At 42.9% G+C, this 14,968-nt stretch overlaps 1 protein-coding gene across 1 annotated transcript in view; it reads left to right on the forward strand.

Annotated features, from left to right (window-relative positions):
• The window catches only part of map3k10 (mitogen-activated protein kinase kinase kinase 10), a 37,933-nt gene extending 28,632 nt beyond the window's left edge, over positions 1-9,301 (forward strand). Inside the window, exons 2-11 of the mRNA XM_023351046.1 lie at positions 177-357; positions 642-790; positions 2,821-2,996; positions 3,676-3,919; positions 4,852-4,974; positions 5,055-5,193; positions 5,971-6,080; positions 6,165-6,463; positions 7,498-8,032; positions 8,898-9,301. Of these exons, the coding sequence (XP_023206814.1) occupies positions 177-357; positions 642-790; positions 2,821-2,996; positions 3,676-3,919; positions 4,852-4,974; positions 5,055-5,193; positions 5,971-6,080; positions 6,165-6,463; positions 7,498-8,032; positions 8,898-9,301 (2,360 nt within the window). The remainder of the gene's footprint in view (positions 1-176; positions 358-641; positions 791-2,820; positions 2,997-3,675; positions 3,920-4,851; positions 4,975-5,054; positions 5,194-5,970; positions 6,081-6,164; positions 6,464-7,497; positions 8,033-8,897) is intronic.
• Positions 9,302-14,968: the final 5,667 nt, after the last annotated feature.

Raw genomic sequence — 14,968 nt, forward strand, 5'->3', positions numbered from 1 at the left:
TAGAAATGCACAGATAAACACATACATAACTTGTAAAGTTATTGAATTCTGGTTTACACACTCATTGTTCAAGTCTCTTATTATTTTAACACTTTTTTAAAGCAAGAGAGGAAAATTTTCTGTGGTATTAACTAATAAAACCAAACAGCTCATTTAATCTGCCTCCTTTTCCTTAGTCCTCATCCTGCAGCCGGTGGAGCGGGACGACCTGAGTGGGAAAACCCTAAAGATCACAGACTTTGGTCTGGCCAGAGAGTGGCACCAGACCACCAAGATGAGTGCAGCGGGGACTTACGCCTGGATGGCGCCGGAGGTCATCAAGCATTCTCTGTTCTCCAAGAGCAGCGATGTGTGGAGGTATCGGTGTCCGTCCATCTGTCCACCATGTTTACAGGATTTGCAGCAATGTGTGAAAATGTTTCCCCATGGAGTATTCAGTGTGGTGTTTGGAAAACTGCAAACTGTGTCCTTCTACTTCGCCATTATGCACCGCCTTGTGTTCAAAACCCCCATAAAATACCAATAAAATAAACTCAAAGTTCAGGAGATATGAAAAGTTATAGCAAGGTGTCGTACTTATGTTAAAACCGTCACTGACCGCTTCTCTCTCTCTCTCTCTCTTTCTGCGCCTCGTTTTGCAGTTTTGGCGTGCTGCTGTGGGAGCTGCTGACAGGAGAAGTTCCTTACCGGGAGATAGACGCCCTGGCGGTAGCTTACGGCGTTGCCATGAACAAGCTGACACTCCCCATCCCTTCAACCTGCCCTGAACCTTTTGTTCTGCTGCTGAGCGGTAAGCAGGCGCTGCTGGAACAGAGGGTGACCCCCCGTCCAGAAAAATGTCACAACGACAGCTGGCTGTGAACAAGTAAAACCCAAACATGTGGAGAGCATTGTTGCAGATGTACACCGTCTCAGTTTGAGGCACAGCTTGTGCCCGTGGTTTTCCTTTACACCAGTCATCCAACCTGACCTTTAGGGTGCATTCACACCAGCCCTGTTTAGTTCTAATCAAACTCCAGTTTGTTTGTCTGGAAAGTTTGGTTCGTTTGGTGAGGTGTGAACGCGCAGTCGAACTCTGATGCGGACCAAAAAAGGGAACTCTGGTCCACTTAAAAGCCTAGGTCTTCGTTTCAGTTAAATAACTTGACTGGAGTCCGCTCCAAAAGCAGCAAGTGCACTAAAGCGCAGGGCATTCTGGGTAAATACAACCAAAAACAAATTCAAGAGTCTGGCATTACTGGGAGAAATGGTCCTTTACCAGAGAAGAGAGGAGAGAAATCCTACAACTGTTAAAATCTGTTAAAATCTTGTTTACATTTTGTTTACGTTTGTTTACATTTTGTTAAGAAGGAAGTTGAACTTCAGTGGTTCTTGGTGCAGCGCCACCACAGGTGAGGAGGGGAACAGTTTCTTTCCAGTTAGTTTGTATTGTTTGTGAAAGCGAACCTCACCAGCTGAAAATGTAGCAAATGTTGCAATTTTGATCCCCAGTCGAACCGAGTCTATCAGAAAACGCACTAAAATGCCGCCAGTGATGTAGGAAAACCCTCCAGCTGCTAACCATGACTTGACTGTACTGGAGGCCTTTGAGCTTGCAGCTGGGGATAAGAGTTTGCGTTAGTCGCTCCGTAGTTTTACGTCTCCTAGGTCTTGCTCCTTGAAGCCGTTGTGGAGTATCAGCTGGCTCTTGTTTCACAGTTCAGTTCATCCCTGCTTAAATACTCACCTGCAGGATAAACTTGACCTGAGGTGCTCTGTCTTAAGCACAGGTGAGGAGGTTTGAGGACAGGTTTTAACTCTAATAAAGAAAAAGAGTAGTTTCTCCTAAAGCCTCCGCTATTTGCTCCTCATCATCTGATCCATGCTCATCCTTTAATCGCCTCTCCTGTTCATCATGTCTCCTGCCTCCTTTTATCTGTCGGCATGCATTTAATGCTGGTTTATTTCATCTAATAAACAAGTACCAGCTGCTATTTTCTATTTTATTTGAAGCTTTACTTGTCAAAAACTGCTCTTCATTAGACTCTCTTTGTAAACCTTACATGTAGCAGATGTTCGTGATGTTGCGTTGGACTGATCAGTTTGTGGATCTGTGTTCATTGTAGGTATGCAGCATGTTGCCTGTAACTCTGTCAGTCAGGGTTCTGGCTCATGATAGTCGCCATATGCTGCCACCATCTTGCTGCCTTCCCCTTCCCTGTTGTCTGCTGCGACTGCCAGGAATGAAAAACATAACCAGTCCGACAATCCACCGCTCTGTGTTTGTGCATTGTATTGACGGCTGGGCAGTGTGACGGGGTCTCTAAATACGATTGGTTTACTAACGAGCCTCTAAAAGTTTTGTTTGTCGTTTTACCATAAACGTGTAAATTTAGAGCGCAAATGAGATGGAAAAACACTGGCTTAATTTCTTTTTTTGCATAAATCATATTTTGCCAATAAAAATGCGGTGATTATTTAGCAAAATAATAAAAATAATGACTTAGGCCATTATTTTAGGAAGGTAACAATATATACCGGTATATAAAAAAAAATAACAGAAAATGAATTAAAACAAAACTCATGTCTACCAGTCCACAAGTAAAGATTACATTACTAAATGTACAAACTAACCGATTATTCTGCTGCTTAAAATGAGCAGGATTATGAATGTTTCTGGTTACAAGAACATTTTAAACGTTTTAAAGAAGCAGAACATCGTCAGCGGTCATAAAGCACATAGTGACATTTAATCTGAAATGGATAAATAAATAAAGCCGCCACATCAGATGGCAGCAGCTTCTCTCACACCTTCCTGCTGTAACCGTCTCTACCTGTCAGAGTGCTGGAGCTCCAACCCCCGCGGCAGGCCTTCCTTCACCAGCATCCTGCAGCACCTGCAGGCCATCGAACAGTCCTCCATGTTCCAGATGCCTCTGGAGTCCTTCCACTCGCTGCAGGAGGACTGGAGGCTGGAGATCCAGCAGATGTTTGACGAGCTCCGGGCCAAGGAGAAGGTGAGGACGGTGAAACCAGCCGACCTGATACTGCAGAGCCGGCTAGTGCGCTTACTCAGTCACATTAACTTGAGTACGTTTTTTGAAGAAATTGACTTATCGGAGTAACGCTGTAGTTTCTACTTTGTTACTTATGCAGGGTGAGCCATAGGTTTCCATACGTAGAAAAAAAAAAACATGTTATATTGGACAACCGTTTTTATTTATATAATGTTGTCTCCTTTGTATGGAAAAGTATGGCTCACCCTGTATAAATTATTGTCATTTTCATCCTTAAAATACCAAAAATGTTCACTTATCTTTATATTTTCATCCATCTGATGAAGATAAATATGAAATGATTGATACTTGAGTAGACGTTTTTACCAAAATACCTTTTTACTCTTATTTGAATAATTTCTTGGACTGCTACTTTTTACTTTTACTTGAGTAAAAACATGTTGAAGTATTGGTACTCTTTTAGTTGAGTACACTTTTTGGGTACTACATGGAGCTGCTGGGAGTTTTTTGCAGTTTCTTGAGCTCGACGCCGGGAAGCATCTCACAGTCGGACTGAGGTGTTTCTGCACGTCAGGAATAGCGCAGCAACGCAGAGGTGTTAATTCAGGTTGCTGCTTTGCTACACTCATTTCCTCCACCTCTGTTTCCCCCCCACTCCCCCCCACCCCCGGGTCTGCAGGAGCTGAGATCGTGGGAGGAGGCGTTGGCCCGGGCGGCCGAGGAGCAGAAGGAGCAGGAGGAGCAGCTGAGGAAGAAGGCGCAGGAGCTGGCGGAGAGGGAGTTCGACATCGTGGAGCGGGAGTTGAACATCATCATCCACCAGATGTACCAGGAGAAGCCCAGCGTCAAGAAGAGGAAGGGCCACTTCAAGAAGAGCAAGCTGAAGCTGGGCAGGGACAGCAACTGCATCAGTCTGCCCTCTGGTGGGTGGAGACGAGAACTGCAGCCTGGCTTAATAGACAAGAAGACCCTACTGCTGGGTCTTCTTGCAGTAGGGTCTTCATTCTTCATGTAGGAGAATGAAGTGCTCCTACAGTAGGAGCACTTCATTCTCCTATTATACCGACTTTATTCTCACATTATTTCGACTTTATTGTGAAACAACTTTATTATCATATTATTACAGTTCTATTCTTGTCCTATCATGACTTTATTTGCTTGATAATTTTTTTTTGAAATTGTAGCCTAACCCTTATATTTCGTCATAACACGCTTGTCAAACAAGATGGCCGCCATGGTGAAGGTGAACATTTTTTAATTTTCCGAAAATCTAGTTTTCAAAAACCAAAAATTCAATTAATTGATACAGTCGGTTTCGCCCTCAGCTCTTTTTCAGTATGTTTTACATAAACACAAACACAAACAAACCTAAAGTAACAGTTTTCATTTATAATCAGCAGAACCGACTTCAGTCATGTGGGTTATTATTACGTCATTATCTTCAGCTCTGAGAAAAAGCATCCTTTCTTTTTTACTCATTATTCTTTTCTTTTCACACCTAAATGTTTAAATTTGGTTCCACTTTGGTTGTTTTCAGAACAGGGTCAAAATGTCTCTACGGCTGGCGTTGCTGACACAGCTAGCTATTCGCTTTGGGGAGGATTACTTTGTCACATAGTTTGGACTATTCCCCTTAGCGATTGAAATCCTCATTTGAAAATTGAATTTTACATTTGCTTAGGTTTTCTTGGTTTTATATTAAAATTATGATGAAATGATAATCCGAGGTTTAAATTTTGGCCAAAGCTTTTCCAGCTTCATGTTTGGTTTTAAACTTCAGTGGTTGTTTGAAAGCCTAAACCTCGCGGTATCTCTCTCTCTCTCTCTCTCTCTCTCTCTCTGTCTCTCTCTGCAGGTTTTGAGCACAAGATCACAGTGCAGGCGTCCCCCAGCGTGGACAAGAGGAAGAACCAGGGCAGCGAGAGCACCACGCCCCCCGCCAGTCCCGGGATCTTACCCCGCCTGCGAGCCTTCAGACGTGAGATCAAACGCCGGCAAGTCTAAGAAAGATGGAACAGGAAATGTAAAGTCGTCTAAGTGCTTCCTTGTGTCTCTCAGCGACCCCGAGCGACGGCAGTAAAACGTGGGGCCGCACCGCCGTGTGCAATAACAAAGACCTGACGGCCCATAAGAAGAAAGGACGCACCTGGGGCCCGAGCTCCACCCACCAGAGGGAGCGGGTCGGAGGAGAGGACAAGTAAGAGCTGCTTCTGGCTGAAATAGTTCTGCAAATATAGAGATTATGATTCAGATTTCAGTGTTTCAACCATGTTTAGCTTTTGGTCTAAAGATAACAACTAATTAAAATAAAGAAATAACAACCTGTATATCTAACTATTAGTGTTAGAAAGGCTGTATCAACCCGCTGATCTGTGTAAAGGTCTTCTAATAATTTAGATAGAACTCTGTTCAGATTTTAATTTACATAAAAACAGAAATGTTAAAAGCATAATGAGAATCGGCAGTCTTGTAAAAATATCCACAAGCATTTAATTGGTTTTATTGGGATTTTATGGGATAGACCAACATAAAATAGCACTTAATTAAGAAGTGGAAAGAAAAGGTTGCATATCTTGTTTTGTTTTTTTTTTACAAACGAAAATCTAAAAACTGCACCTCTTTACTATGAAACCCTTAAATAAAACCCAGTGCCTCCAACCTCCTGTTGGAGTTAACTCATTTTAGACTCCATCTGGGTGTAATTTAATCCCAGTATAAAATCCCCAGAATATTGTGGGGCCCCACAAATTGCAGCCTATAATCCCTTTCTAAAGTATGGCGCAGCCTTCAGGTCATTGATTTATTTTTTTTCTAAATACTTTCTTTTCGCTTCAAATTCATGAGGTACTTTGTGTTTCTGTCACAAATGAGAAATAGAATCTCAGTAAAACTTTAATGTTTGTGTTGCCAGGGTGACAGATTGTGGAAAAGTTGTGTGAATACTTCTCAGTCTCATACGGTTCTGTGCTCGCAGGCTGAAATCCCTCAGTGAAGGTAAAGTTTATTCATCCAGTGCGCCAAACCTGGGGAAGTCCCCCAAACACGCTCCCATGATGCCCGGCTTCTCCAGCCTCAATGAGATGGGTGAGTCTCCGCTGGGACCGTCCGCCGGACGTCTCCTCTCAGTCTGACTCTCTTTCTCTCTCTCTCTCCTTCTGTGGACGACAGAGGAGTGCTCCGAGTTCGAGGAATCGCCGGGGTCCTTGCTGCCCTCAGAGACCAGCAGCAACGGGGCCATGGACGACTCGGGGCCCCTGTGGGGCAGCTTGGGCCCCAACGCGGCGCCTCCAGTCGGCGGCGCGGGCCTCTGCCCGGCGTCTGGAGGCCTGTGGCTGGGCGGCAGCAACCAGGACTCGGCTCGGCGCTGCAACCAGAGGAAGAAGAGCGACATGTTGCTGCTGGGCTGCGCCTCTCTGCTGGCCTCTGTTGGTCTGGGGCAGGACCTCCTGCAGCTGGGCAAACAGCAGGTGGGGCCCAAACCACTGAACTACCATCTGATTGTTCGGCCGTAGAGTAGCTTATTATTTAGAGCTGAAACGATTAATCGTGATTAATCGATGATTAAAATAATCATCAACTATTTTAGTAGTCGATTAATCGTTAACTGCAATACATACTCAAAAAAAGGCTACTTTTCTGAAAAGAACAGCACAGTAATCGCAGTAATGGAGCCACATCTGCACAAAAGAATAGAGTTTGCGTTTAAGATTAAAAAAAAATAAAAGCCCTTTGGTTTTAATAAGTTGTAGTCAAAACTCCTCAGGTGGCATAGATTCACCTGGTAAAGATTTACTTAAAAGAATGCTGTGTTATTTTGTTTTAGGCAATAAAATGCTTATTTTCTTACTTAAAAAGGAATTGAATTATTTTTTTTACTTGAATCATTTAAATGAATCTGTATAATGTTCCATTTTTTATCCGATTAATCGATCAACCGTCAGAATAATTGATAGATTAATTAGTTCCATGCCCAATATTACTTACTTATCACATATTTATTGATTGTCCACAGCTTTTATTACTTACTATCTAATTTTAATACCTAATTTTATACTTTCTTCTGTTCTCTAAAATAAGATTTAACACAGTGAGGTTTCTAAACTGTCAGATGTTTATCCTAACAAAGATTTGGACTCGCAAATTAAAAGATCTGTTTGTTTGCCACTTCAAGAGTTTTTGCTAGGACATATTTACAGATTTACATTTATAGATTTTTACATTGATATATACATTATACATAAATATAAAATGTATAAATATATACTGTATTTGGTACAGTTTTGGCTTAAATACTGCTCTGAATATGTTTTTTTTTCTCTCCAAATGGCCTTTTTGGAGTCTGTATACTCCAATTAATGATTAGTCCATTCCTGAATTAGTTGACGATTATTTCACTAATCGATTAATCACGATTAATCGTTTCAGCCCTATGTTGTTATGTGAGCCGTGGTAACAGCAGGTGAAGGTAGATTGTTTCTGTAAACCTTGATGTGGCTCCCAGATGCTTCAGGACGAGCAGGACCGAGAGGAGCAGCGGAAGAAGAAGGAGGGTCTCTTCCAGCGGACGGGCCGTTTCCGCCGCAGCACCTCCCCGCCCAGCAGAAACCTCTCGCTGACTCTCTCCAGACACCACGACTCCGGGCTCGCCTGCATGGACCCGTCCCCCTCCGTCACACTCCTGTCTCTGTCCTCCCTGTCTGACTGCAACTCCACCAAGTCCCTCCTTCCCTCGGACTCGGACGACTACCCTCTGACCCCGTCGGCGGGCGTCAAGACGCCCTCGGTGGCGGCGCCGCCGTCTCCGGCTCCCGCCCTCAACCCGCTCCTGGACTTGCGGGCGGAGAGCTTCAAGAAGGAGCCCAACCAGTCGCTCACGCCCACCCACGTGTCGGCAGCGATGGCTCTTAACAGAGGACACAGACGGACGCCGTCGGACAGCGCCATCCGACCCCGAGCGCAGACTCTGGGACACCGCAGGACTCCGTCTGACGGCAGCATGCCGATGCCTCCTCATCCCGTCACCACGACATCTAAAGGTACGCAGACTAACGCTTCACTCACTGCGGCTTCGCTTCACCGGCTTCACGCTTCTGTGAGACGAAATGTCTCTTGTGTCAACCAGTCCTGGACAAGACGTAGATGATGTCGATGTCTACTCACGCTCTTGTGGCGCAAACGGTGGAGAAGATGCTAAAAATAACATTTCTGTTCATACTATCAGGTTGATTAGAAAGGCAATTATTTACCATCAGTAACTGAAATTTATTATGACAGCAATAAATCAAAATATCTCTTATGATCAGAAATTTTTCACGTTAAAAAACATAAATATGAACATGGACAGTACAGCTCTTCTTATAGCTACTATTGCTAATTTTCACTTCAAGTTGGGTTTCTAAAACAATCTAAGTGATAAGTAACTCTCGATCAAATTCCTTTCTGCTACATAATAAAGTAAAAGTGCATTATCGGTTCTGATACAATTATAGAAATAATATTCCAAGGGAAAAACTTGGAATAACACCTTCTACAGTACATACTGAAAAACACAAAATCTTACCAAGTGTGGAGTTTCTCGTGCAAATATTTTGGTACACGATAAATAAGACAAAACTAACTTACAAGTAACTTTTCAGCATGAAATATTGTTTTAAGTCAATAAATCCTTAATGTTGGTGAAAAGGTTCCACCGGCACATGATTTAATTTATAACAAGACATTTTCCCCATATTTTAAGTGAGTTAATTTACCAGTGGAAAGGCTTTTCCCCCCTCAATGACAAGTAAAACAGGCTCTTATTTCTTGCTGAAAAGATACTTGTTTGGTTTAATACAACTTTGCTCAGGTTCTTTGTTTTTGCAGTGTAGATACGACCCACGTTTATTTTCCTTTTCCTCTCAGGAACTCCAGACAGGCTGGACATCCCTCGCCTCCCGGACCCGTCCACGGTCCACCCCCACGTCCCCCACCGGCGTAAAGCCCCGGCTCCCCCGGCCCCCAGCCCGACTCACCCCTTCCTCATCAGCCCCCTGGAGAGACCCAAGACCCTGGAATTCGCCCCGCGACCTCGGCCCACCCCGGCCCGGATCAGGGCCGACCACAGGAAGCTGGGCTCCGTGTGCCGGACCCTGAGCTCGTCGCCGGGCAGCAGCTGCGACAGCCCCCTGGGCTCCGGGGACGGCAGCGCCGGCGCCACGCGGCCCAACCTGATGGACATGGACATGGAGGGCCAGAGTCTGGACCCGACCGTTCCCCTTTGTGGACAGCAGCAGCCGGACGCTCTGTGCGAACAGCAGTACTTGTAGTGACGCGTTTGAAGGTTTCTGGGGCTCGGCAGGGAAGTAAATCCCACTTCTGAAGATGTCGCACCGCTTGGGGAAAGTCGCTCGTCTCCTGAAAAGGCGTGGACCCTTCCAGCATTCCTCGGCCTCTGCTCTGCATGACGCCGAGGGCCCAGAGGCCTCTGAGAGCCCGGTACTGATCTCGTCCAGCCAAATGTCTTTCCAAAGCCATCAAAGCGTCTAAAAAAGCCACTTTTTAAAGGTACCAACGGTCATCTCAGTCCGCCTCCTAGTGCTGTTTCCTGTCTGTGCATCTCTACATTTCCACTCTCTTCATTCCTGTCCGCCGCGCGAACAAGACCAGAAAAACATCGCCTCATGATCGTCGTCGTAGTTCGGAGCATGTTTGTTCTTCTTCTGCATGGTGGTCTTCATCCTCATCTCTCCAAACGTGAAAGGGGGGGGGAAAAAGCCTTTCCCCCTCAACCTTAGTGGACTGGTTACATGTGCATTAAAAAAATCTATTTCCTCCACCGTTATGCAATGTGGTGGTTGCTTTTCATTGATTTAAACATCCCTGTCTGCTTCTTCTGCCTCAAAGTTCAGACTGGCTGATATCATCCAGAGCTGGCCATGCTTACTGGAACCCCTGGTAAATACGATAAAGATAAAGTTAATATAACAGTAAATTCATCTTTTCCTGCAGCAGCATAGCTATGTAAAGAAATAATAGTATCTTAGAAAATCACAACTATTAGTACCTCAACCAATTCAATATTTTTTTTAATTTACGCTTTACTTTTTTAAGTTAGACTTCCCAAGAGTTTTTTTAAAATGAGTAATCCATGACTTTCCTCCTCCCGACAGTATAAATACAACCCAACACACAGACCTGTTTCTCTAAGCTGCTTTTTAAAATGGGAAACGCAGTGAGCTGCTTGGTAACGGCGATTTTAGACAAGTGTCCCTGTTGGAGAAAACTACAGCGACGAGAAATATGGATGTGCCAATAAATTGGCCGGCCGATTTGAATGAGCCCAGATTTCCTTAATTTTGAGAGATTCTTACGATACTTACATGTGAAGTCGATCTTATCTGCTTCTGCTAAAGGTCTAACGGTCAACCACTGTCCTCTTCTGTGGTGGGCCGGTCTGTTGGCAGAGGTTTGGCCAACAGACCGGCCCACCAGGTTTGCAGAACAATCGTCTCCCCACTGTTATCCACTCAGTGATTTTCTTGCTATATTTAGCAACATTTCAGAGGAAAAATATCAGTATCGGCCAAAATCGGAATCGGCTGGTCAGGCTTTTTAAAAATCACGATCAGCCAGAAAACTGCAGTCGGTTCACCCCTAACGAGAAATACAGTTATTCCACCGAATATTGATTTCTGAACTCTTCCTGAGTGAAAACATTGGTATTGTTGTTTATAAATGAGCATAAACTTGTTTTCTTTGCATTACTTGAGGTCTGAAAGCATTGCATCCGTTTTGTTATTTTGACCATTTCTCATTTCCTGCAAATAAATGCTAAATCTTTGCTTGGAGTTTCAGAGACATGTTGTCAGTGGTTCATAGAATAAAAGAACAATGTTCATTTTACTCAAACATAAATCTATAAAAAGTAAAATCAGAGAAACTGATCATTTTAAGTGCTCTCTTAATTTTGCCCAGAGTGTGTATGTGTATATATATACATACATGTATATATATATAAATGAATATATAGTTGAATTTTTCAGCTTTGCTGCTGTAGCATTTTTGCTAGGGGAATCTGCAAACGTAGCCAGTTCTTTTTCCACCGCATGCCGTCTCTCTCTGGGTTGCTCCACTCATTCCTCCTCTATCCGTCAGCAGCATCGATCCCACTCATCCCAGCGACGCAGAACTGGAAACACACATCCCCCTGGTCCCACTCCACCTCCGATTCCAGCATCAGCCTCCCGCTCCTCTAACCTCCGACATTGGCGGCACTTTAGGAGAAACTCTTTGCAGCTCGTCGGTGGAATCAAACCGATGCGGTTGTTTTTGTGCACTGGACGGTTTATCGGCTGCAGGCAGTATTTACTCGACTGTGCAGATTTCTGTAGGTGAATACTGTGTGTGTGTGTGTGTGTGTGTGTGTGTTTGCGTGCGAGAGTGGATTCGTGCGACTGTTTTTTCGGGATCGATGACAATCCCTTTGCTACAAGAGTGAGCCCAAACTCATTCTCCCTCTGTGCGGTTAAGAACACTGAGTATTTATTAAAATTGTTGTTACTGTGGGAAAGAAGTAATTATTATTATTATTATTACTATTATTATGATTTCAGTACTCTTCCTAGGTGATATTTGTATATACTTGTTAATATGGGAAGAAGAAACAGAAAAAAACCAACAACCTGGGAATCCGCTTACTGGAACGTTTGTGTTGTCTTCTGTCTCTGCCTGTGAGGAATCTGTGTGAAATATGACGGATGAGAGGTGAATAAAATAACAAAAACAACACAAACAAAGACATTTGTGGAGATTTTGTCACGTTGTCTCATCATATCGAGGTAAAAGCACACAAGAATCAAATAATGTAGTAAACCATTCCTTTGTATTTAAGGTGTACCTTCCTTTAATTTAGTCTTTATACAGAGGAAATTATCCATCAGTTCCTCATATTTTCCCTGAAAGAGCCAGACATCACTCACATTGATGCGAAACGGGAAAACAATTAGGGTGCGCATCAAAAGTTCACCAGTGATGCGTTCATTTTTAATGTATTGATTCAATGTAAACACCGACAATTAGTTTTCACGTCGTCCTTTGTTCAAACACCACAAAATATGCTTTCATGGTAAGATTTAACAACTTTATTTTAAAAATGATGATAACACTTTATTTGAAGGGGTGTGCATAACACTGACATGACACTGTCATAAACGTAGCACCTGTGATGTACATGAAGGAGTCCTTATGAATGTTTGACTGTTGTCATGAAGTGTCATTCGGCGAATAATGGCACTTTTAATGCAAAGCTGCATTAAAAGTCCATGAAAAGTGTCAACATTGCATTAAAAGTGCCATTATTTACAGAACGATGCAAAGTCGGCAATTTTTTTGGACTTTTAAGGCAACTTTTAGTGCAACTTTTCATAAAAAGTGCAATTATTTACCGACTGACACTTCATGACAACAGTCATAAATATTCACTAAGACTCCTTCATGTTTATAATAGTGTCATGTCAGTCTTATGAGTCTAGTGCACATCCCTTCAAATAAAGGGGATTTAAATGATTTAAAAGGCAGTTAAAGTCCAAAGAAAACCTCTAAGTGCCTGAAAATTAATCGAGACCATTTTAAAGGAAAGTCCGGTTCGTTAGGTAGGAGAGTGTGAAGAAATCTGGCATGACTAGATACTCACACATCATTATATTGCTCCTGACGCCTAGACATGAATTATTTAGCATCAGTGTTTAGTAAGCGTGTTTCCCTCTTGCCAACAACACCTTATGTCACCAGACAAAGGCGCTTGCAGTAACAGCCTCGCTCCACCAGGTGTCACCGCTGCGCGCTATGATGTCATATCTTTTCCCAGTCCGCTGTTTTTCTCCACGTCATGCATTCCTGTAGTGACTCCCTGGTCCTGCAGCGGCCATAAACACGCCTGGAGCCGGAGCCGCCTCTGCCACACAAACACACCAACATTCAACCCGACACGCTCTCCCACGATCAAGACGTTTTCCGTAAGAAGCGGCCGCAGCAGCCGAGCTGGTCCTCGGGATGCAAGAGACACGGTCCGTGTCCAGATGTTGGGGACACGCTGCTCTCTCTCTCTGTCTCTGCCTCTCCGCTGCTGCTCCTGTCCGTGGTACCGCCAATCAAACACCGATTCAGACGCCAGCCTGTTACCTAGCAACCCCCTTTTCACTTCCATGGTGACGCTATTAAAAGCAACACCACACACGGAGAGATTCAACAAAAGAAGAAGTGGGAAATGGATGAAAATGAAGTGAGAGGTAGGTGAAAAGGTCATACAGCAGCTTTAACAAGAGGCAGACAGAGTGGACCCACTTGGTCTGCTTTTTACCCAGGTTGTCTCTAACATTCATCACCCCTCCATTATTATCTCCACTGTCTTGATCCCCCCCTCCCCATGTTTTCTGCCAGTGAAAACATATTTTAGCAGCTAGAGAAGCAGGCAGAATCAGGAGGCGACAGTGTCTGGAGAGGATGGCGACTCAGAAAAAGCGAGTTGGACCCAAACAAAGAAACACCAGTGAGTGTTTCTGTTCAGCTTCGAGGGGAACAGCTTGCCAGATTGCCTGCCAGTTGGTGCGTCCCTCAGATCTGCAGAAGGCCTCGCTTCATCTTCCACTGAATCTTTAGTCGCCCTTTAAACCGCTAATGCAGTTTTATTAGGAAATACTCTGCGCCTTAATGGACAAAGCTGACATCAGAAAGTGAGAGCGCTTACCGAACTGAAGGGATTTCAAGTGACTAATAATCACACGCTCAGGTTAACGGAGGCAAAACCCTGGAGGTCACAAATCATCAGATGCTCGTCGACATGAAGGCCAGACACGAATCATGGTCTAATGTGATGGACAGTCACCAAGCTTACTCATTAAATGATTCAAAAAGTTACAACTTTCTAAAAGCCACATTTGCAGACGTTTGATTTTATTGTGCCTTTTATTAGTTTTCAACTAAACACACCTAAAACCTTGTGCTTACACACACCTGATAAAAAACACAAGTAACTACAGGTCAGCAAGGTTTACCAAGTTTGTTTCTTACTACTGAATGCCAGATTAAGGATATATATATATATATATATATATATATATATATATATATATATATATATAATGTTTGGACACACTGTTGTGTCCAAACTTTTGGTCTGTACTGTATATACACTGTATATATATATATATATATTATACTGCTATTTTCAATGTCTACGTTTACATATGATTATGTAAGATTGTGATCATGTTTATTCACAACGGCTGAGTTAAATGTCACCTGAGGATGTATTTTAAAGCAACTGCTCAAACTTTTTTCTTGTCTGACATCATGTAAATATCTAAAGAAATCAGTCGAGCTGTCGGGAGGAAGGAAGTTATTTCCAGATAACGAGAATTAACTGGAAATAAGTTTTGGAAATGGAAATGTTTTTATGTGCTCTTTGTCAGGACTCCATGTTGCATTTTGATCATTTGTTTGTTTTTGTTTTCTACTTCTGCCACTTTCCATATTGTTTGTTTACCTTTGGTCAATTCTCGCTGTGGTGAGTGATTTATTTTTAATTTTTTTGCATTTATAGTATGGATTTTATTATGTGTCATCCTCATGAAGTAAAACATTGATCTGGAGGAGTCCAAAATTTTAGTAATTAACAGAAAAACTAAGTAAATGTGTAAAAGCTCTAGAAAAGCAGCTAAATTCAGATTAATTAAGGTTCCATTATTCATTGAACTGAAAACATTTTGAGCAAAACAAAATTGAATTTGTACAATTCTTTGAAAGCTTTGAATTACACTTTCAGTTTGGGAGTTATTTTTGGAAAGACTAATGACAAACCTTGAAAGAAATAATAAAAAAAACAAAACAAAACAAGTACAGCTAACATAAATGAAAATAAAATACGGTTTCATGAAACCAAAAAAAACCTTGGAGATAGTCTAGAGACTGAGCTGACGATCATGAAAAGTTGACCT

Source organism: Xiphophorus maculatus, chromosome 18, assembly GCF_002775205.1.
Source record: "Xiphophorus maculatus strain JP 163 A chromosome 18, X_maculatus-5.0-male, whole genome shotgun sequence".
NCBI classification, from domain to species: Eukaryota; Metazoa; Chordata; class Actinopteri; order Cyprinodontiformes; family Poeciliidae; genus Xiphophorus; species Xiphophorus maculatus.